General features: G+C 42.2%; 1 protein-coding gene across 2 annotated transcripts in view; it reads right to left on the reverse strand.

Moving 5' to 3' along the window:
* The window catches only part of LOC140483637 (hyaluronidase-1-like), a 60,792-nt gene that overhangs the window by 32,954 nt on the left and 3,918 nt on the right, over positions 1–23,920 (reverse strand). For both annotated transcript variants that reach the window (XM_072581943.1, XM_072581942.1), the window contains exon 2: positions 20,716–20,835. In XM_072581943.1, the coding sequence (XP_072438044.1) occupies positions 20,716–20,790 (75 nt within the window). In that variant the 5' untranslated portion in view covers positions 20,791–20,835. The remainder of the gene's footprint in view (positions 1–20,715; positions 20,836–23,920) is intronic.

Genomic DNA, 23,920 nt, shown 5'->3' on the forward strand with positions numbered 1-23,920 from the left:
TAATGAAGAACTCTCAAAGATTAGCACATGCATGACACTGTCAAGTGCTAATTGCTTAAATGACAATGTTTCCTGTGGTTTACATGATTTGAATGGAGGGCTGTAAATTTTCATGTGGATGTTTAAAAGTAAATAATTACTGTTGAACCTTATCAGACCAAAACATTCATGGCAAATTTAAAGCTGCCTGGATTGCTCAGGGAGTTTTCAAGAGTTTAGCTTAAGACAACTCTTCTGCCCCTGACGGCAAGCGCGTAATTCAGATCAGTTAGCTCAAGAATATCCTTGTCAAAATGAAGTGTATCCAATCCGGCTTAAAGATATGGTGTAAAATACAAATGAAAGGAAAGAAACCAGGAAAACAAAACTCTGAAAACTTAAAATTGTTCATATAAACCATATACTTTTGTACATTCATCAACTGAGATAGAGAGTTTTCTGAAAACAGTGAACAGTTATTGAATACATTATTGCTTTATGAAGTATTTTGGCCAGCATATCTTTAATTTCCAGGGATCTAGTTTAACGTGTGATGGACAGGTCATTCCAGGAAAAAAAATCATACAAGATTGCCACCTGCCACACTAAAACACATTTTAATAGCTAGTATTTCTCTGTATCATTTCTTTAATGAACTGACATTAACTTAGCCATAACAAAGCTCTCAATCTGAAATATTAACTCAGGCAATCATTCAATTAAAAAAGCTACTCACAACTAGTTTTTAAGGTTCTCCTTTTAGTTTTTTCCTGATTGTCTTTGAGTCAGCTGCTGCCAACTGAAATACAGTCTTCAAATAGCTTTCATGCATGTAGAACAGAGATTTATTGTTACAGAGCCTTCTTCATCCAGAAGACAGGAAGTCCTTTCACATCTCTATATGGGGTTTCCAACAGGCTCTGTGTAGTGGTTCCTTTTTGCTGATATGGTCTACACTTGTCTCTTGATAAATGGGAATGACAAGGTAATTGGGGTAACTGAGGGGGTGGCAGTGGGGGAGGGGGTGGCAGTGAGGTTGAAACATCTAACTGTGGAGGGGTTGACAAGCAGAACACTGGAGCCTGATCTTTTCTTACATTCTCTCCACAGCCTGGACAACAAGTGGATGTAGAAGTTACTGACCCATTTGACTGGGAAGATGAGATGGGATAAGATGGTGGAGGAGGACTGAGTTTACATGTTTGAACAGAGGCAAAAATTGGAGGGGTAGATATTTGTAAAGCGGGAGCAGTTGGTGAAATAGGGGGAGGATTAGGAGTTGGGTGTGAGGTCTGTGAACATATATGAGCTGATAAGAAATTAGGAGATGTAGGATGTGAAGTTGTACCTGAAGATACATAACTTGAACAACCTAAAACAGTCCCTGATGGTTGAAAGTGACTAGAATTAGATGAAGGTAGCGGAGTAGAACCCAGAGACAATTTTTCAAGGAATTCCATGTGTATGAATGTGGTCATCGACCCTGCATTCTGAACTGGATTTGATAACACATATCCCAAATGGGAATAGAAATGTTGTTTATCATGAGTAGTGAGATATAGCGTGTTGAACCCACGGAGTTTGGCATAGGCTTCTGTGGCTTCCATTAACTTTCTACCATAACCTTTGCCCCGGAATTCCTTAGCAACAACAACTGTCTCCACAAATAAGCCAGTGGGTTTGCCAACTACATGAGAGAGCCTGCTGTGACCCACCAGTTGTCCTTTGGTTTCATTCCTAGGTCTACCTGCATTCTTCAGAGTTCTTATCAACACAAGGCACACTGGGAAGCAATTGGAGGATTTCTGGAGTGAATGAATCCGAGATGCTTTGCTCCTCTTCCATTCTTCATTGATGAGGTCTGCACAGGCCTCCACAAACTCTGGATAGTGATGCAGAGGAACTGCTCTCAAATCTTCAGCAATGATCTTCTCACACTAACAGTAATAAAATGTTAGAATTCAATTGAATGACTAATGTGCTAGCATTAATGTGCTAACAAAAAAGAAATTCTGGGGAAAGAGAGCCAGCCCCTGTACACATCTATTCGCCATGACAATGGCCTCCAAGCACTCTGTTTCTTCCTCTCATGCAGTCCCAACTGGTACCCTTCCATTGACACTCTCATCCACCTGGCTGAACCAGTCCTCATTCTTAATAACTTCTTTCAATCCTCCCACTTCCTCCAAACCAAAGGGGTAGCCATAGGCACCCGTGTGGGCCCCAGCTATGCCTGCCTTTTTGTCGGGTACGTGGAATAGTGCACCTTCTGCAGCTACACAGGCACCACCCTCACCTTTTCCTCAGCATGGATATACCCCTGGTCCTCACTTTCCATCCCACCAACCTCCGTATACATGGCATCGTCCTCTGCCACTTCCACCATCTACAAGCAGACCCCACCACTAGGGATATACTTCCCTCCCCAGCCCAGTGTTCCGGAGAGACTATTCCCTTTGTGACTCCCTCTTCAGATCCATGCCCCCACCAGCCCTCACCCCACTCACAGCATCTTCCCCTACCACAGCAGGAAGTGCAAAACGTGCAGCTATACCTCCCCCCTCACCTCCATCCAAAGCCCCAAAAGGATCCTTCTACATTCGATAGAGATTTACCTGTACCTCTACAAATGTTAACCACTGTATCTGTTGCTCCCAGTGTGGTGTCCTCTACATCAGGGAGATAGGATGCCTACTTGCGGATCGTTTCAGAGAACATCTCGGGGACACCGACATAATCAACCCCCCCACCCCGTGGCTGAGCACTTCAACGCCCTCTCCCACTCATGCAGGCCCTGGACCTCCATCGCCAAACCCTAACCACCTGACACCTGCAGGAAGAACACCTCATCTTCTGCCTTGGGACGCTGCAACCGCAGGGAATTAATGTGGATTTTACCAGTTTCCCCATTTCCTTTCTCCCACCTCATCCCAGTCCCAAGGTTCCAACATAGCACCGCCCTCTTAATCTGTCCATGGTTTTTACCATCTATCCGCTCCACCCACACCTCTGACCTATCACCTTCTCCCCTACCTTCATCTACTTATTGCATTGCCAGCTACCTTTCCCCGAACCCCACACCCCCTCCCATTTATCTCTCGGCGCTCTGACCCACAAGCCTCATTCCTGATGAAGGGCTTATTCCAGAAATGTCGATTCTCCTGCTCCTCGGACGCTGCCCCTGACCTGCTGTGCTTTTCCAGCACCACACTCTCGACTGAAATTTCATAAACCAGATTTCTCATCTGTAATCACTGCAAAACTGATGCTTTTCTACTGTTTGAGTAACAGTTTTTCTCTCAAATTATGATTAGGTCCTGTCACCTCATGAAAAATTGGCAAGGCACAATTGTGGCAGTCTTCCTCTTCGACTGGTCACATTAAGGTTTGTCTTTAACATATAGTTAATCACCATTGTGCATGGGGAGACAAGGTTCAGACAATAAAGTTTTATTTTGATGTCTGAAAACGTCATGACATTGGACTGAAAATAGTAGGTAACATAAGTGGTCAGTGTACAGTTGATTGAAGATTAACAAGATAAAGAAAATAGAATTAAAAGGTATATCAAAATATATATATTTTAGTCCCAATAGGAAATCTCGAAACGACTAAAACTTACACACGCCAACATGCATCACCACAACCGACCACAAGATTTTACTTACGAACAGTGCAAAACAACTAAGCAGACAACATTTAATTGATACAGTACCAGCAAAAGTCTATTGTGTGGGCATGATTAAAAAACACAGTAGACAGCACAATTATACACTAAAGGAATAAACAAACTGATAGTGGGCAGTAAAACATTAATAAGGAATTAAATTTATGAAATGGGAATGATGAAAGCCTGTTAGCAGTAATACATTAATGAAGTGGAAAGGGCTGGAGCTGGATTTGGGGTAATATGAAGAAGAAATGAAGTGGATTAAACCAAAGAACAAACAATTTTTTGAAAAGCTGATATTAAGAGCAAAATAGGAAGTTTTGGAGAAATTCAGCATATCTGGCATCATCTGTGGAGATATAAACAGCGTTAATGCTTTAAATCTAATATGACTCTTCAAAACTGAAAGGAGACTAAAAATGGTGCTTTTTTAATGCTGCTGACAGAAAGGGAGGAGGAGCAAGTGGAACAGACGGTGAGGGTGCCCACAGCTAAAAACAGAGGGAGTGATAACAGTGGCAAAGCGGAGATAGAGAGAAAATGGGTACCAATGAAGGTGTGAAAAAGGAAAGAAATTGATCTGTTCTCTCCATCACACCCCAGATGCTGTCAGACCTTCAGAGTTTTCATTTCAGATTTTCAGCATCCCAAGCATTTATTTTTATTTTAAAAAGCCATGTGGGCAAGTTGAATTAGAATCCCTACAGTGTGGAAACAGGCCTTTTGGCCCAATAAGTCCACGCCGACCCTCCAAAGAGTATCCCACACAGACCCATTCCCCAACATTTACCCCTGACTCATGCACCTAACCTATATATTCCATCTAACACTATGGGCAAATTAGCACGGCCAATTCACCTAACCTGCACATCTTTGGACGGTGGGAGGAAACCAGAGCACCCGGAGGAAACCCACACTGACACGGGGAGAATGTGCAAACTCCACACAGACTGTTGCCTTAGGCTAGAATTAAACCTGGGTCCCTGGTGCTGTGAGGCAGCAGTCCTAACCACTGAGCTAAGTGGTTGGTATATTAAATGAAAGGGTAGCAATGTGCCCAGAACTTGAGGGCCTAAAAGAAAATAAGGAATGGATGAGAAAATAAAACAAAGCCATGAGATAAAAGAAAATGATTGGTGCAGGTATTACCCGAAAGCCAATGATTCTCGAAAAACAGAGGTACAGGCTTGGCATAAAATTAACAGGGAGCAACAGCGATCAAGGGTGAAGTGGGGTGTTTCCCCAAAATAAGCTATTATTCCAAATCCTTGTTGTTAATCCACTGCAATCAGCACCCCCTCCCTGAGAATTCCATTGTGTCTTACTTAACTGTTTCTGGAGGATCCACTGCTGATTGTCTCGGTAGGTCTCACTGCAATACCAGCAGCGGCCATCACTTCTAGATGGCATTGCCAGGACTGCTGAGTTACTGGCCTCTGAGGAGTAGCAGCTCTTATAGGTAGGTTATTAGCTCCAGACATGGCAAAGCAGCAATTGAATAATAGTTGGGTAGCAGCAAGCCCCCGTAAGGTTCTGCTGAAATTTTATTTCGTCAGGAACTCAGACGAACCTGGTGGACAAGTTGCTACAAAATTCTGTAGGAATGATGGGTCCCCTGCCACCCATTTAAATTTCATCCCACTACCACAGTTTGTTCTCCTTACTCTTTAGGGTAGTTCTGAGAGTGTGCAACAATGGTTCCCCTAGCATAGTTCCTGGAAATGGGAGATTATCTGAGGAGAGACTGAGTAGGTTGGGCTATGTTTCCTAGTATTTAGAAAAAGTGAAGAGAAACATAAAATGTCTTAAAATATTCACCTTGATGTGGTGATACAGGGATGACGTTTCCCAAAATGGTCAATGTCTCAGAATAGGGGCTGGCCTATCAAAATGGAGATAGAGTCAGAGATATACAGCATGGAAACAGACCCTTCGGTCCAACCCGTCCATGCCGACCAGATATCCTAACCCAATCTAGTCCCACCTGCCAGCACCCGGCCCATATCCCTCCAAACCCTTCCTATTCATATACCCATCCAAACGCCTCTTAAAATGTTGCAATTGTACCAGCCTCCACCACTTCCTCTGGTAGCTCATTCCATACGCGTACTACCCTGTGTGAGAAAGTTGCCCCTTAGGTCTCTTTTATATCTTTCCCCTCTCACCATAAACCTATGCCCTCTAGTTCCGCACTCCCCGACCCCAGGGAAAAGACTTTGTCTATTTATCCTATCCATGCCCCTCAATTTTGTAAACCTCTATAAGGTCACCCCTCAGCCTCCGACGCTCCAGGGTGAAGGATAATTTTTTCACGCAAAGAGATATGGAATGGTGGAATTCTCATCCACTCCACTGCACTATACATTCTCAATTGTTGAATGTATTTAAGACAGACGTCCATAAATATTTGGATATCTGGGGAATTAAGGGATATAGTGATAATGCAAGAAGAACAAGCTGAAGTAGATCAGCAATGAGAATCCAGGTTCTAAAAGCTAAATGGTCTCCTCCTGTTTCCAACATTATGCACTAAATTATATTCATATAGAACATGAAAGAAAAACTTCACAATGCATTTTTGTTTAAAAAAAAGAGGTTTGAACAATTAAATGAATTGGCTGCAGACCACAAAGTTATTGAAGGATATGTTGATCACATGCACAGCAAGTTGCTTGTCTTGTAAGAGACCACATATTTTCATTTTGTGGGATGGTAAATGGAAGTTGTACAGCTATACTGTATATAAAACAAGGGGAGTTTTGTAAGTTGAAAATCAAGTGTTGCAAATTTTTGATCTGTGCAATACAATGTTGCTTTTGAAGCAGTGAAGGGGAGAATTTGAGTTCACAGAGGCTTCAAAAAGGCAGAAGCCAAACTCTGAGGCAGGGTGTGAAAAGCTCAAGACAGAAAAGGCATCCGATTCTCTCTCTCTCTCTATAGGAAAAGCCAGAAAACCAAGAAAGTTTAAAAAGGAAGAATTCCAACATAAAAGAACTTGGTCCACCTGGTCAACTATCAGACCAGGGTTGTCAAAGAGATATAATTACATAGTAGTAGGTTAGAAATCCTTTTGTTTCGTTCTTTTGCTAAATTTAGGTTTCTTACAATAAATAATTATTTCTATTCACTGATAAAACATGATGTGAATAGTTTTTATCCCGAAAGCAGGTAGTCAGGCTAACTTGGTGGCTCCTACTTATTGAAGGCAGAGGTGTAGTCAACACTATAATTCCAACCAAACGCATCTCCAAACTCCGAGACCTAGGTCTCTGCTCCATGCTCTTCAGATGTTCGAGTTTCTGATCCACAGACTGCAGCCAGTGAGAATAGGTGTCAGCACCTCCCTCATGATAATCTTCAATACAGGCACTCTGCAAGGCTGTGTACTCAGTTCCTTACTATACTCCTTGTACACTCATGACTGTGTGGCCAAATTTCATCCTAACTCCATCTAAAGGTTCATTGACAACAACACCATTATAGACCAGATCTCAAAACAATGACAAGACAGAATACAGGAAAGAAAGTGTTTATTACCATTTCACCATGCCATCAATCTCTCCCTCAACATCAGAAAAATTTATAGATCTGGCCACTGACTTCAAGAAGCAAAGTGGAAGGTATACCTCTATCTACATCAGTGGAGAATGATTGAGAGCGTCAAGTTCCTAGGAGTGACGCTCATCAAGAGTATTATAGTGGCTCAGTGGTTAGCACTGCTGTCTCAGTGGTAGGGACTCAGGTTCGATTCCAGTCTTGGTAACTGTCTGTTTGGGTGGCACGGTGGCTCAGTGGTTAGCACTACTGCCTCACAGCGCCAGGGACCCGAGCTCGATTCCAGCCTTGGGTGACTGTCTGTATGGAATCTGCACACATTCTCCCTGTGTCTTCATGGGCTTCCTTCAGGTGCTCCAGTTTCCTCCCACAATCCAAAGATGTGCAGGTCAGGTGAATTGGACATGCTAAAATTGCCCATAATGTTAGGTGAATTAGTTAGGGGTAAATATGGGGAATGTGTCTGGATAGGTTACTCCTCAGAGGGTTAGTGTTGACTTGTTGGGCCAAACGGCCTGTTTTCATACTGAAGGGAATGTAATCTAATCTAATGAGCAATCTGTACTGGTCCGCCAATGTTGAAGTGATGGTCAAGAAAGCACAACAACACTTCTACTTCTTTAGCAGCTAAGGGCATTTACCAATTTTTATAGGTACATCACAGAAATCTTTCTATCCAGATGCATCAAGGCTTGGTTTGGCTACTGCTCCAGCCAGGAGTGTAAGAACCTACAGAGAGTTGTGAACACAGTCCACTACATCTATACTTCATGCTGCCTCAGAGAAGCACCCAAAATAATCAAAGACCCTTCGCACCCCAGTTATAATCTCTTCCAACCTCTTCTGTTGGGCAGAAAATACAAAAGCTTAAACACATGTACCACCAAATTCAAGCATAGCATCTTCCTCGCTGTTATTAGATTTCTGAATGGACCTCTCAAATTTCAAATTTAATGTTGACCTCGATCTTTGTGCACTTCCTTTGCAGCAATAATATTGTATTCTTCGTCCTGTTCTCTTACCTTTATACACTTTGTATGGTATGATGTCTGTACTTACAGCAAGACAAAACTTTTCACTGTACCTAGGCGCATGTGACAATAATAAATCAAATCAAATAGTTCGATTTTATTCATTTTAGGATGGCTGGTGGAAAGCTGGATTATGATTAACAGTTCAGTTGTAACAGTCTATTGGCAACTGGCGGCCACTCTGGAAGAGGAGGAGAAACTCCAGAATGACCCTGATTCATCATCTACCCTGAGTGTCCTGTTACACTGGAAGATTTTCAATGCAGGAAATTGCAGCATTGTAATTTCCAAACTAGTACAATGCCGCTCACTTGAGTTCTAATGTAAAAGTGCTACATTAACAATGTTTCCCAGCTTGACCCAGATGGAAAGACCAAAGTCATAAACAGTTGCAGTTGGGTTAATCATTTTTCTCCCCCATTCATTCCAGGCTTACTTTGAAATGCATGTTATTCTTTGGCTAAGAAATTGGAGGGAGACCCAACCTCACAATTTGTAGTGCTAATGGAGAGGTACTTCCAAGATAGCAAAACCTCTGCACTAAATGGTGGCATGTGTTTCTAATATTGATTGTGGGATCTTGTAGCACCTGACTTGTGAACATTTATATTTTACCAAGTGATTAATTGCTCAATATGCTTTGCTCAGACACAATCCAAGGTCATGAAGATTGTGAGATAAAATCTACAATTGACTCCTGGCTATTTTTCAGATCTTTAACAAACATATAAAGCACAGAATTGTCACATCCTACCATTAGATCCTATGAAAATCCTAATGACAAAAAAGTCAAGCCACTCTCCAATTACATTACAATGGTTTTTAACAGTGCAGATTTAATCATCGCATGAATGACCAATATATTTGTGATCAATCCCACAACAGAACACATGTAATTCTGCAGAAATATGTTTCAATTTGAAAATGAGTTCCAACTGTACAGAGAAACAAAAGCATATCTGTATGCATGAACAATGCAGGCAAAAACACTGTTTTAGTCCATTTAACTCTTAGCTTGTGACCTGCTCACTCACATTCTGCCAAAGGGTGTATGAGTGAAGAAGTTGTGAAGACAAAATAATTCCATTTGTAATTCAATGTGAAACAAAATTTAATTGAGAATTGGTTTGGCACAGGTGGAAGGGAGGGGAAGGGAAGGGAGGAGAAGAGAGAGAAAGGCTAGTGACAGTTTGTTCTCATCTGCATTCACTTCCCTAAAATATAGAGACAGATTTTAAAAGCACAAAAACAGACTTAGGAAAGTACCTCTGAATGTTTAACTTCTGGCAGCATTCAACTTGACAAGTGGCTAAATGCCACTCTGAATGGAAATGTTATCTTAGTGATAAATTGTAGAAATCAGTTTAAAAGAAAACTGTACCATCACTGGATTATTTCTAGAAGGGAAGGGGTTTGTACAGGAAACGACTAAATGTCTTTTGGCAGTTATACAAGAACATTTCTGAGCAATTCCCTTTTTTAACTGTCTAAGATTGGTAGATTAAACACACGCAAATGACATTACTTGCTCAGCATTAAACTTTAAACCTTGACAAGTAAATTGACAATCAAAAAATCATTTCTTCATGCACAAAGTTGTTGTGATGGACTTTAATATACCTTTTATTTAAAACATTTGTGTTTCAGTTGATGAAAAACTAAAGCATAATTTAATGACAGAATCCCACTTACCGCTGTTGCAAATTATTATAAATCAAAGTCACTCAGTTTTATGTTTATCTTAATCATAGCCAATTTTTACTTGAACATCAGATGCTACTGACAATGGAAAAGTCACTAAACTGAAATCTTACATAACATAGAAGCTTAATTTAAAATGTAATTTCCAAAGCTTACCCACATCAAATCCTGGTTTGCCAAGATTTCCCACACCTCAACATCCACAAAATTGATGTAATTTGGTTTCACTCTTTGGTCTTGTTGAAACCATTAAACTTCAACATCACAACTGTTTTGTGTTCAAATTCAAGCTCAAATCAGCTGTACTAACAATGGATCAGGGCGCTTTAAACCGAGAATTAAATGTGATTTCATGGAAGAGGGGATGGCCTACTGGTATTATTGTTTGCCTATAATTCCAAAATCCTAGCTGATGTCCTGACAGCCCATGTTCGAATACCTCCATGGCAAATGGTGCAATGTGAACTCAATAAAATCGGGAATTCAGAGTCTGAGGATGACCACTACTGTCACTTGTCAAAATAAAATCTGATTCATTAATGCTTTTTAAGCAATTAAATCTGCCATTCTTACCTGGTCTGGCTTACATGTGACTCCACACTCCACAGCAATGTGGCTGACTCTTAACTATCCTCTGGGCAATTATGGGTGGGAAATATATACTGGGTCCAGCCAATGACAACCACACCTTGTGGATCAATAAATTTTGCTTGTGTTTTCTGAAATCTTTTAATAGATTCCAGCAATTACACTTACTTCCTCAAATTGTGTTAATTTTCTTTTGCACACAGACCTTAGTAGGTACATGTTTAAAGACTTTTCATCAGGAAATATTCAAATTTATTAAGAAACTGATCAGTGTATGCAAACTAAATTATTAAATGGTTCAATGTAGTTTTATTTTGTCGTCATTTTCAGTGATAGTACATCAGGTCTCTTAGAAATACCTTTTTTAAAAGTGATAAATTTTGGTGAAAAACCCGTCAATTGTATTAATAGAAATACACCAGGTGAACATGCTTAAAAACATCCAAGAGTACATTTTAATGTAGGGAGAAAAGAAACAACTCAACAGAATGAGTTGTTTCATGGAAGATTTAACATTTTTGATTATGAACTTGAACTGTAACCTAATCAATCCCATTTTAGTTGAGAGTTCTTTACTGCAGCCAAAGAGGAATACCCAAGCCCCTGGTCTATTGCAACAAATGCCTTCTTAAACAAAGTACTTCAGATGCTGGTAGTTTAAAATAAGAACAAAAATTGTTTTAAGTACTCAGCAGAATCTGTAGAGAGACAGAGTTAATATTTCTGGTTGATGAGTTTCCATCAGAATTCTGATGAAGTTTCACTTATGTGAAATAGTAACCAGTTTTTGAAAGATTTCCTGCTGGAGATCCTTGCTCATCTCTCTCCTAACAAAAATGTTGTTCTTGCTTTTCATCCCGGTTACTTGAAGATCACTGATTGTTCCAAAGGAAATTGACTTTAATACTTGTACAGGCCAGAAGCATAAAACATGGAAGCTATCCACACTGGTCTCATATTGCTGTTCTAATGGTCACTAACTTCTTGTCTCATCAATTGATAATTACAAATCCTTCCACCAGAAGTTTCATTCAAAGCACTCATTTCAGGTTTTCCTGTTGGTGATAGTTTGCCAGTCTGTAATTGAACCTATTTCAGTTGGGAATCAGAAATCAGTCAGGATTTTGTTAGGGTCAAGGCTGCACAATTGAAAATGGGAACAGAAATGGGCCAATTCTGAAGTAAGCTCATGATAAAGTTCATTTCTGCAGCCAGTAGCGTACCGCAAATTTGAGTGCTCTTCGAATTGTTGTCAAGTATATTTAAGGCAGGTTTAAAAAAAACCGACCTGCTGCCTCTAAATAAGATCTCAAGACACCTTCTGCAAACACCCTTTATCCACAAAAATAATCTGTGAAATACTTGACATGGCCTACCCCTTTGAATTCTAACATTTCTGCTCAAACTTTGCTTTCAAATAAACTGAATGTTTTCTGTTTTCTCTCTTCCCTTCTCCCTGGGCTGAATCTAATGCTTGTTTGGGTAAGAATCAACTTTATTGGATTGCATGGAATGTTTCCCTATGTCAGGCCTATTGAGCTTTCTCACGTTATCATACCAGAACTCACCCTGATAAACCATCTAGTCCGCCCCTAAAATGTCTCTCAACTCCAATGCCAGCTCAATTCTACTATTCACTGTCGCCACAAGAACATTGCCTGGCTATCCAGGAATAGACCAGCATATCTGACCCCTCGCCATCTTTAAAAGGCTTTGGTGCACCCAGGCAAGCATTGGCAGTCCAGCTGCCCTGTATGGTTTGTGACATTTACCACGGAAATGGTAGTTAAAATAAAACTTGTGCCCCACTTTGTAGGTAGACGTTTGGAAGTCCTGGTGGATGTGACCATACAGTTATGTCCTCTTCTCCCAAAACTAGTATATCATAAACCCTGCTAGGTTGCCATCTGGGTCACTATGTTCTCAGCCATCTAGATGAATGACCAACAGTGAAGGGAAAAGGTCAATGACCTTCTCCTTCACTAGAGTAAGTGCCATCATCTTCTCCCAGCCTCTTAACTCCCTATGGCTTCTCACTTGCTTGGGGGACCTCATTCCCTTTCCCCTACCATTAGCAGCTGTACCAACTGCTTTTATAAAGGATATGACAGCTATTACCTGCACTAATATGATGGAGACAGTTCCAATGGAAGTGCTGTAGCATTTGACTCCTATTTGTTACTGGTAAAATCTTGCTAGGAACCTCCGCAACCCCATCTGAAAATAGTCATCAAAATCATTGGTCTTGAAACTCAATGAATCACAGGACTGTTCCAGCACAGTTGGGTCATCATGTCTTTATTGATTCCTTGAATGAGCACCATTACCTAGTGCCAATCTCCTGCTTTTTCCCCATACCCTAACACACTATTTCCATCCAAATAAACATTCAATCCAGTCTTGAATACCTCAGTTGAACCTGCCTCCAACACACTTCCAGACAGCGCATTTCCTTTTTTTGTCCCACATTACTATTGCTTCTTTTATACGTCACTTTAAGTATCTAAGTTCTCACTTTTGTTCCTTTTATGAGTGGGAACAGCTTCTATGCATCTATTCTATCTAGCCTTCTATTTTGACAGCCTTGATTAAATCATCTTTCAGCTGCCTTCTGTCCAAGGAGAATAGTCCCAACTTCTTCAATCTATCCTCATAACTGAAGTTACTCATTCCTGAAAGTATTCACGTAAATTGCTTCTGCAGTGTCTCTAATGCATTCACATCTTTTCTATAACGTGGCACCCACAACTGTACACAATACTCCAGCGGAGATTTAATAGGCGTTGTATACAAGTTCACCATCACCTCCCTGCTCTTTCGGTCTTTGCTCCACTAAAGTAGAGGACACTGGGTGCTTTACTAACTGCTCTCTCCACTTGTCCTACCATCTACAATCATTTGTGCATTATACATCCAGGTCCCTCTGCTTGTGCACTCCCTTAATAATTATACCTCTATGTTATTAGGTCTTTCAGTGTTCTGTACTGAACCTCATCTGCCACCTATCCACACACTCCAATAACTTGTCAATGTCTTTTTTGTCCTCCTTGCAGTTTACAACTCTTCCAAGTTTAGTGCCATTTGCAAACTTTGAAATTTGTCTCCTGCACACCGAGATCCAGATCATTAATATAGATTAGGAAAAGCCATGGTCCCAATACCAACCCTTGGGGAACTTCACAACAGACATTCCTGCAGCTGAAAATGACCATTGGCCATTACTCCCTGCTTCCTATCACTCACTCAGCCAATTTTGTATCCACCTTGTCACTGTCTCTTTTATACCATAACATATAACTTTCCTCACAGGTCTGTTGTGTGTCACTGTGTCAAATGCCTTCTGGAAATCCATGCACACCACATCAACAGCTCTATCGACATTGAGCTCATTACCGCTTCACAAGACTCCAGCAAGGTAGTTAAACATGATGCTGAAAGATGTGTTGCTGGAAAAGCACAGCGGGTCAGGCAGCATCCAAGGAGCAGGACAATCGATGTTTCGGGCATAAGCCCTTATTCGCGGCCTCCGGGAACAACACCGTTTCTGCCGTCGCCGCAGCCACTTCCGCCCCTGGAGTTGCCATCACTGCATCTACTTCCGCCCCCAGTGACGTCACTCACCTGCACAACGACCACACCGCATACATCTCCACTCCCACGCTGATCTCCGCCCCCACGCCTAACCCCGCCCCCACGCCCAGCTCCAGCCCCACACCAGGTCCTAGCTCCCAGCCCTGCCGTATTTTCACCATCCCTCCAGACCTCCCCCTCTCTGGAGGATGAAAGATCAGTCCTCAGCAGAGGCCTCACCTTCATCCCCTTACACTCCCGGATTAACGAGTTCAACAAGCGGCGAGACATCGAACAATTCTTCTGCCGCCTTCGCCTCCGTGCCTACTACTTCAACCAGGATTCTCGCCCACCCTCTGACGACCCCTTCTCCCGCCTCCAACACACCCCATCCACCTGGACACCCTGAGCTGGCCAATTACCTGCCCTCGATCTCTTCATAGCCAACTGCTGCCGTGACATTGACCGCCTCAACCTATCCACCCCTCTCACCCACTCCAACCTCTCATCATCACAACGTGCAGCCCTCCGCTCCAAGCCCAACCTCACTATCAAACCAGCAGACAAGGGAGGCACGGTGGTAGTTTGGCGCACCGATCTTTACATTGCGGACGCTAAACACCAGCTCGCGGACACCTCCTCCTACTGCCCCCTTGACCATGACCCCACCTCCCACCACCAAACCATCATCTCCCAGACCATCCATAACCTCATCATCCCAGGGGATCTCCCATCCACCGCCTCCAACCTCATAGTCCCACAACCCCGCACCGCCCGTTTCTACCTCCTGCCCAAAATCCACAAACCTGACTGCCCCGGCCGACCCATTGTCTCAGCCTGCTCCTGCCCCACCGAACTCATCTCTGCATACCTCGACACGGTCCTGTCCCCCTTAGTCCAAGAACTCCCCACCTACGTTCGGGACACCACCCACGCCCTCCACCTCCTCCATGATTTGCGCTTCCCCGGCCCCCAACGCCTTATCTTCACCACGGACATCCAGACCCTATACACCTCCATCTCCCATCACGAAGGCCTCAAGCCCTCTGCTTCTTCCTTTCCCGCCCGCCCAACCAGTACCCTTCCACTGACACCCTCCTTCAACTGACTGAACTGGTCCTCACGCTGAACAACTTCTCTTTTCAATCCTCCCACTTCCTCCAAACCAAAAGGAGTAGCCATGAGCACCTGCATGGGCCCCAGCTATGCCTGCCTCTTCGTCGGATATGTGGAACAGTCCATCTTCTGCAGCTACACTGGCACCACCCCACACCTTTTCCTCCACTAAGGGCTTATGCCCGAAACGTCAATTCTCCTGTTCCTTGGATGCTGCCTGACCTGCTGTGCCTTTCCAGCAACACATTTTTCAGCTCTGATCTCCAGCATCTGCAGTCCTCACTTTCTCCTAGTTAAACATGATGTCCTCTTTAGAAAGAATCAGAACAGATTTCTAATCTACTCAGATCTTTGTATGTGGCTACTAACTTGATCCTGAATAACTATTCTAAAAGCTTCCCAATATTAAAGTTAAACCCACTGGTCTATAATTGTTAGGTTTATTCTCACAATGTTTCTTGAACAAGACCACAAATGTTTGCAATTCTTCAGTTTTCTGGCACCTCCCAAGTCCAGAGAAGACAGACAGATTATGGCCGGTTCCTCTGCAATTTCTACCCTTGCCTCCACTTTCTTCAAATTCTTGGGTGCATCACATCCAGGCCTAGTGCCTTGTCAACTTTAAGCACAAACCATTGAAGACTTCTTCTTAGTTAACTTTGCACTGTTCTGGTGAGAAGAGTTTGAGTCTATGAGGTGAATGTGCATTTGCAGATATATTCTATTTTGTTCAAAAAGCACACAATCTGTAGGCAATCAGTCATAGAGTGATATTTTATGAATTCCTGCTTTGGAAACAGAATCGGTCTGACTCAAGGTTGGGATACAGACAGACTCTAACCTCATACCTTTAATGCATTGTCTGAGCTGAGATGTCACTTTTTTTTTTAAACAAAACCTTATGTTATCTTGTGAATGTAACTTGAAAGACATTCTGAGATTTACATATTTATGAATCCAAACCTGCAACCCCATTCTAAGTGATTAAAGACTTCACAGCAATTTAGGTTTGTTCAACACATTGCATCAGTTGTATGACACTTGATATCATAGAACCCCTACAGTGTGGAAACAGGCTATTAGGCACAACAAGTCCACTCTGACCCTCCGAAGACTATCCCACCCAGACTCATTCCCCTATGCTATTACTCAACATGTCCCATGACCAAAGCACCTAACCTATACATCCCTGAACAGTATGGGAAATTCAGCAAGGTCAAGTCATCTAACCTACACATCTTTTAACTGTGGGAGGAAAATAGAGCAGCCAGAGGAACCCCAAGCAGAATCAGCGAAAATGGGCAAACTCCACACACACAGTCACCTGAGGGTGGAATTGAACCTGGGTCCTTGGCACTGAGAGGCAGCAGTGCAAACCACCGAGCCATTGTGCTGTGATCTTTTACTATAAATTCTGTGTCCTGTGATCCTGCTCCACTAGCTACCTGATGAAGATTCAGCGTTCCGAAAGTTTGTACTTCCAAATAAATCTGCTAGACTATAACCTGGTGTTGTATGACTTTTAACTTTGTCTACCTCAGTCCAACACTGGCACCTCCACATCTGGATTTCATTTAAGAGCTAAGTTGACAAAAACTCTTGTTCTATACAGAAAATTCTGATTTGTATGGAATACGAAAAGGTGTCGACCTGAGGTCAAGATGGGAAAGTTACTTGTTCACATATTGCTCCAGAAGTTAGACACATAATCTAGAAAAATATTTGAATACAGTACTAGAAGTGCTAAATTAGTTTGAGGTACTGTACTTAGGATGAGTTGTTTTATACTGGGCAACATATTTTTTAAAAGCAAAGAAATTTTATAAAAACAAGGTAACCTCTACTGTTCAATTTGCACTATCAAGAAAATTACTATGATTAGTCTGAGACATTTCATTCAAACAAAATGTTCCAGATGTAAACGATTAACTAATTGGTGGTTTGAAAAGGGGGAAATCGCATTAACATGCCACTTTTCTTCCCTCAAAGTTATTTTCCTGAAGAAAAAAAGTTTCAGTTTTCTTTCCATGAGCGAACAGAGATCTCACCAAAGAAAACTTTCCAATTATATAATGAGATTATTTAGAAACCAGCTCAGCTGAAAGATCAGGAAGATCTCAGATTTACAGCCTGGCAGTACTAAGAAAACAGATCTCAACCAAAAATTACTAGAATTAGGTTGTGGATTTGAGAAAGGGAAATTTCCCAAATTATTTATTTAGCAGCTTCTGTGGGGACTATGAAGATTCCACTTGATGCTAAAACCAGGTTTGGTGTAATGCTGAACAACACTTTCCCTCGAAGCACAAAATTTAAGCTGCAAGAGGCCTCAGCAGTTCTTGTTTATAGATATAGGAGTATTTAAAAACCAAGAAGCAAAATTCACCAGAGGTCATCTCATTGTAGTGCCTAATGCATAGGTTTGGACAATGGATGAGCATAACATTGTGATAGTGCTCTATAACAAATCTCAGCTCCAGGATATCACTGCAGGAGTTCGTTAAGAAAGTGTTCTAGGTCCAACCATCTTCAGCTGCTTCATCAATGACCTTGCCTTCTTCCTAAAGGCAAAAGCAAGATCTTCATTGATGATTGTACAATCTTTAACTCCGTTTGCAATACCTCAGATACGGAAGCAGTTCATGTCCAAATATAGCATGACTTGGATAGCATTCAGGTCTTAAACTGATAAGTCCCAATTAACATTTATGGCATACAATTTCTAGGCAGTGAGCATCTCCAACAAGAGGGAATCTAGTCATCTCTCTTGACATCCAAAGGCACTGTCATCACTGAATCCCTCGCTATCAATATCCTGGGGGTTACCATTTATCACAAACTGAAAAGGACCAGCCATACTGTGGTAAATATTGTGGCTACAAGGGGTCAGAATTCTGCAGCAGATAATTCACCTCCTGACTCTCCAAAGCTGTCCACCATCTACAAAGTGAAAGACATGAGTGCAATGGAATACTATTCACTTGCCTGGATAAATGCAATTCCAACAATACTCAAGAAGCTTGATGCCAAAGACAAAACAGCCTGCTTGATTAGCACTCCATCCACCACCTTAAACATATTCACTCTTCAACCCTCACTCACAGCGGCAGCAATGTGCATCAGCTACAAAGATGCATTGCAGCAACTCGCCAAAGCTCTTCTGACAGTGTCTTCTCTTTGACCTCTACCATCTAGAAGGACATGGGAACAGATAAATGGAATACTGCCAGCTGCAAGTTCCCCTCCAAAGATACACCATTCTGACTTGAAACTACATTGCCTTTCAGTCAGTGACACTAATTCAAAATCTCCTGACTGCACTGTATACCAGATAGACCCAAGCGGTTCAGAAAGGCAGCTCACCAACAGCAAGTGTAATTAGGGACAAAGAACAAATTTTTTTGTAATATTCATATCTCCAGAAGAAAAACAACAATCCTGCTGGTACTTATTTTCAAACATTAATATTAATGGTACTAAAGTACTGCCACTACATGTCAAAATATATTTCAGCATATGCCTGTAAGGAAGGAGAAAATAGTCAGGAGAAAGAAGTAATTGTTTCCCACTGCTACCTTACAGAACCTTGCGTTTAGAACAGATTTTAGCCATAAATCTTGGATTATGCAGCATCGATGGAGAGAAACAGAGTTATAGTCTCAGATTGAAGCCCCTTCATTAGAACTGAGGAAAGATGGAAAACTGAGCAACTGAAAGGGAGAGATGGAAGAAGGAAAAAAAAAGGGATGTTTTGAAGCTGCTGGACCCAAAGACACAGGTCCATGCTGATCTTCCCTCTCTCTGACCTCTCTCCCATAAGATCCTGTGTTTGATTTTACCTTTTGTGCCAAGGGCTGTTTATGGGGATTGTTGCTAGTGTTGGGAACTGCATCATGGAGATGTTATAATCTGTTGGGCTTTCGGATAAGTTAAGTTATTCTGTATTCTGTTCTCTTTTGTTTGTGTTTCATTTGGTAATCTTGTAAATAAATTGTTTTGTTCAAAATTAAGTGGTTTGACCAACTGCATCCCTCCTGGAATACCTGTGTTACACCTGCTTAAAACAACTAGTAAGGCAACATGTTTTGAGGGGTCTGGCCTGGTCCAGTCCATAACACAGTGATATGGCCAATGCCAGAAGAGGTTAAATGACAAAGGGGTTTAATGGTACAAAAGCCGTAAGAGAGTAATGGGTACAGAAAATAAGCAAAAGGTATATCCAGATGAGGTTAGAATGGCTGAATAGCAGCTCTCCAAATAAGAAAAAAGCTGAATCACACTGTAGGCAGAGGTTATGATTTGAAGTTGTTGAACTCAATCTCAATGTTCAGTCCAGAGGGCTGTACAATGCAGCATTGAAAGGTCCAGTTTCTGAATACAAGCTGATAAGTGACAAGTAAAATCAGCACCACAAAGCTGCAAGCTATTGACAATCCCCAACAAGAGACAGTTAAGCAACAACCCATGAATCCCTGCCATTAACATCCTAGGGGGTTGAACACTGACCAGAAACTTAGATGGAGTAAACATACCTTGGCCAGAAAAATGGGTGAGGGGCTAGGATTTCTGTAGCAAGTAACTAATCTGACTCCCCTAAATCTTTCTACTACCTACAAGGCACTAGTCAAGAGTGTGATAGAATACTCTTTACTTATGTGGATTAGCACAGCTTGAACAATACTCACAAAGTTCAACAGCATCCAGGACAAAGCTGTCTGTTCGACTGGCACCCATTAAACACCTTCAACATTCACTGCTTCCACCACCAAGGCACTAGCAGGAGTGTGTGCCATCTACAAGATGCCCCTCTCAAGGTTCCTCAAGAGCACCTTCCAAACTCATAACCTCGATTATTTAGAAGGTCAGGATTATAGGATGCATAAGAACACCGTCACCTGCAAGTTCTCCTCAGTTAACAACCTGACTTGGAGCTATATCACTATTCCTTCACTGTTGTTGGGTTAAAATCCTGGAACTCTGTACCTAAAAGTACTCTGGGAGCACCCGGTTGTTCACTGGTCATCTTAAGTTTCTAGGAGAATGCATTCATTCTGATCATGGTTTCTGGGGTACCTTAAGCTGCATGAGGATATAGAAGTCATAGTGAACACCATTATATGGGGACAAAAAGCGTTCTTGTTAGGGGCAATATTTTCAAACACCAGAAATAGATTAATTATGAAAGAATGACGACTGAAACAAGTTCTAGAGAATGGTACAGTTGTATGGACGGTCAAGAGCAAACGCAACATTAAGACATAAACAACACCATTTGAAACAAACCAAAATTATTCACAGGACAGTAATCAGACAAAATGAACACAGGGCCAGATATTTGTAGGTGTGAGAAAAAGCTGGGTCAAAACATGGGTGTTAAGCACTGCCTTAAACAAGTAAGTAGAGGTGGAAAGATTCAGCATTCATGACTTTTTTTGAAGGCGTTGAGGCATTGTCCAAAAGGGTATATTAGTCTGACTGAGTCAGTCATTTTGCCTCTGAATTTACCTCAATTTTTTCTTCACCTGGCTGTGCATATCTTCCATCAGTCGCTGTAGGTGGACTGGCCCAGCTCTTCGACATACCCACGAAAACCAGTATTCTACATTCAACCAATGAGATGTATGCCTGCAGCAGGGCAAGAAATTAATGAGTAAGAATGTCTGTAGGTTTGGCCACTCAATATGAATGAATAGGAAAATAGCATGCAAGTGGAGTTCCGTTTCACGCCCATGAGGCATAGGAGCAGAAGTAAGCTCTTGGGTCACTCATGTCTGCTTCACTGTTCAATGAGAGCAAACTCTACTGCAGGTTTCTGCACCCTTTCACCATTTAAATAATTTTAAGCTCCTCTATTCCTCCTGCCAAAGTACATTACACACATCATATTGCATCTGCTGAAATTTTCACACAGTCACTCAACTTGATTACATCCCTCTATACACTGGGTCATCCTCATCATTTCCCTTCCCTCCTATTTTTGTGTTATCCATAAACATGGCTATAGAGCATTCACTTTCCTCATGCAATTCCTTAATATATATTGTAAACAATTGTGGCACGAGCACTGATTACTGAGGCAATCTACTAATTACAGGTTGCCATTCTGACACTGCCTGCCTTATCGCAGCTCTCTGTCTTCTATTAGCTAGCCAATCCTCTACCAATGCTAAAGTACTATCTGCAACCCCATAGGCTCTTATCTAATTAAGAAGCCTTACATATGGTACTTTGTCAAATATCTTTTGGAAATGTATTACATCAACTCGTTCTCCTTTATCTATTCTGATTGTTACTTGCTTAAAGAATTCTAATTTTTCAGTTTTGACTTCCCCTTAATGTGGCCAGTTTATGTCAATTCAATTCTGCCCACCCCATTCTCCATCTCTCTTCTACTGACTCCTTCATTACAGCTCAAAAATCCATTCTTCATTTAAGAGTTCTATCATGTCATACAACAATAGGAAGCATTAATGCTGCTAAGAATTACTGAACTTGATAAATGTTTACAAAATATGAGATGTAGATTGTCCAACCAGAGGGGAGGCCATATTGGATTTGGTACTCGGTAACGAACCGGGACAAGTGGTGGGCTTGTTAGTGGGTGAACATTTTGGTGATGGCGACCACAATTCTGTCACTTTCACCTTGGTTATGGAGAGGGATAGGTGCACACAACAAGGAAGTTTTTACAATTGGGGGAAGGGAAATTACGATGCTGTAAGACAGGATTTGAGGAGCATACGTTGGGAGCATAGGCTGTCAGGGAAGGATGTGGTGGAAATGTGGGACTTTTTCAAGGAGCAGATACGACGTGTCCTTGATATGTATGTACCGATCAGGCAGGAAAGAAATGGTCGTGTGAGGGAGCCTTGGTTGACGAGGGAGGTTGAATGTCTAGTAAAGAGGAAGAAGGAGGCTTACATAAGGTTGAGGAAACAAGGTTCAGACAGAGCAGTGGAGGGATACAGGATAGCCAGAAGGGACCTGAAGAAAGGGATTAGGAGAGCTAAGAGAGGGCATGAAAAATCCCTGGCGGATAGGATCAAGGATAACCCCAAGGCATTCTATGCGTATGTGAGAAACCTGAGAATGACGAGAACGAGGGTAGGTCCGATCAAGGACAGTGGTGGGAGACTGTGTATTGAGTCGGAAGAGATAGGAGAGGTCTTGAACAAGTACTTCTCTTCAGTATTTACGAACGAGAGGGACTGTATTGTTGAAGAGGAGAGTGTGAAACGGACTGATAAGCTAGAAGAGATATCTGTTAGGAAGGAAGATGTGTTGGACATTTTGAACAACTTGAGGATAGACAAGTCCCCCGGGCCTGACGGGATATATCCTAGGATTATGTGGGAAGCAAGAGAGGAAATTGCAGTACCGTTGGCAATGATCTTCTCGTCTTCACTGGCAACGGGGGTGGTACCAGGGGACTGGAGAGTAGCGAATGTTGTGCCCCTGTTCAAAAAAGGGAATAGGGATAACCCCGGGAATTACAGGCCAGTTAGTCTTACTTCTGTGGTAGGCAAAGTAATGGAAAGGGTACTGAGGGATAGGATTTACGAGTATCTGGAACGGCACTGCTTGATTAGGGACAGCCAGCACGGATTTGTGAAGGGTAGGTCTTGCCTTACAAGTCTTATTGAATTCTTCGAGGAGGTGACCAAGCATGTGGATGAGGGTAGAGCAGTGGATGTAGTGTACATGGATTTTAGTAAGGCATTTGATAAGGTTCCCCATGGTAGGCTTATGCGGAAAGTCAGGAGGCATGGGATAGAGGGAAATTTGGCCAATTGGATAGAAAACTGGCTAACCGGTCGAAGTCAGAGAGTGGTGGTAGATGGTAAATATTCAGCATGGAGCCCAGTTACAAGTGGAGTTCCGCAGGGATCAGTTCTGGGTCCTCTGCTGTTTGTAATTTTTATTAATGACTTAGATGAGGGAGTCGAAGGGTGGGTCAGTAAATTTGCAGATGATACAAAGATAGGTGGAGTTGTGGACAGTGAGGAGGGCTGTTGTCGGCTGCAGAGGGACTTAGATATGATGCAGAGCTGGGCTGAGGAGTGGCAGATGGAGTTCAACCCTGCCAAGTGTGAAGTTGTCCATTTTGGAAGAACAAATAAGAATGCGGAATACAGGGTTAATGGTAGGGTTCTTGGTCAGGTGGAGGAACAGAGGGATCTTGGGGTCTATGTACATAGATCTTTGAAGGTTGCCACTCAGGTGGATAGAGTTTGTAAGAAGGCCTATGGAGTATTATCGTTCATTAGCAGAGGGATTGAATTCAAGAGTCGTGAGGTGATGTTGCAGCTGTACAGGACTTTGGTTAGGCCACATTTGGAGTACTGTGTGCAGTTCTGGTCGCCTCACTTTAGGAAAGATGTGGAAGCTTTGGAGAGGGTGCAGAGAAGATTTACCAGGATGTTGCCTGGAATGGAGAGTAGGTCATACGAGGATAGGTTGAGAGTTCTCGGCCTTTTCTCGTTGGAACGGCGAAGGATGAGGGGTGACTTGATAGAGGTTTATAAGATGATCAGAGGAATAGATAGAGTAGACAGTCAGAAACTTTTTCCCCGGGTACAACAGAGTGTTACAAGGGGACATAAATTTAAGGTGAAGGGTGGAAGGTATAGGGGAGATGTCAGGGGTGGGTTCTTCACCCAGAGAGTGGTGGGGGCATGGAATGCGCTGCCCGTGGGAGTGGTAGAGTCAG

This window comes from Chiloscyllium punctatum, chromosome 12 (assembly GCF_047496795.1).
Source record: "Chiloscyllium punctatum isolate Juve2018m chromosome 12, sChiPun1.3, whole genome shotgun sequence".
NCBI classification, from domain to species: domain Eukaryota; kingdom Metazoa; phylum Chordata; class Chondrichthyes; order Orectolobiformes; family Hemiscylliidae; genus Chiloscyllium; species Chiloscyllium punctatum.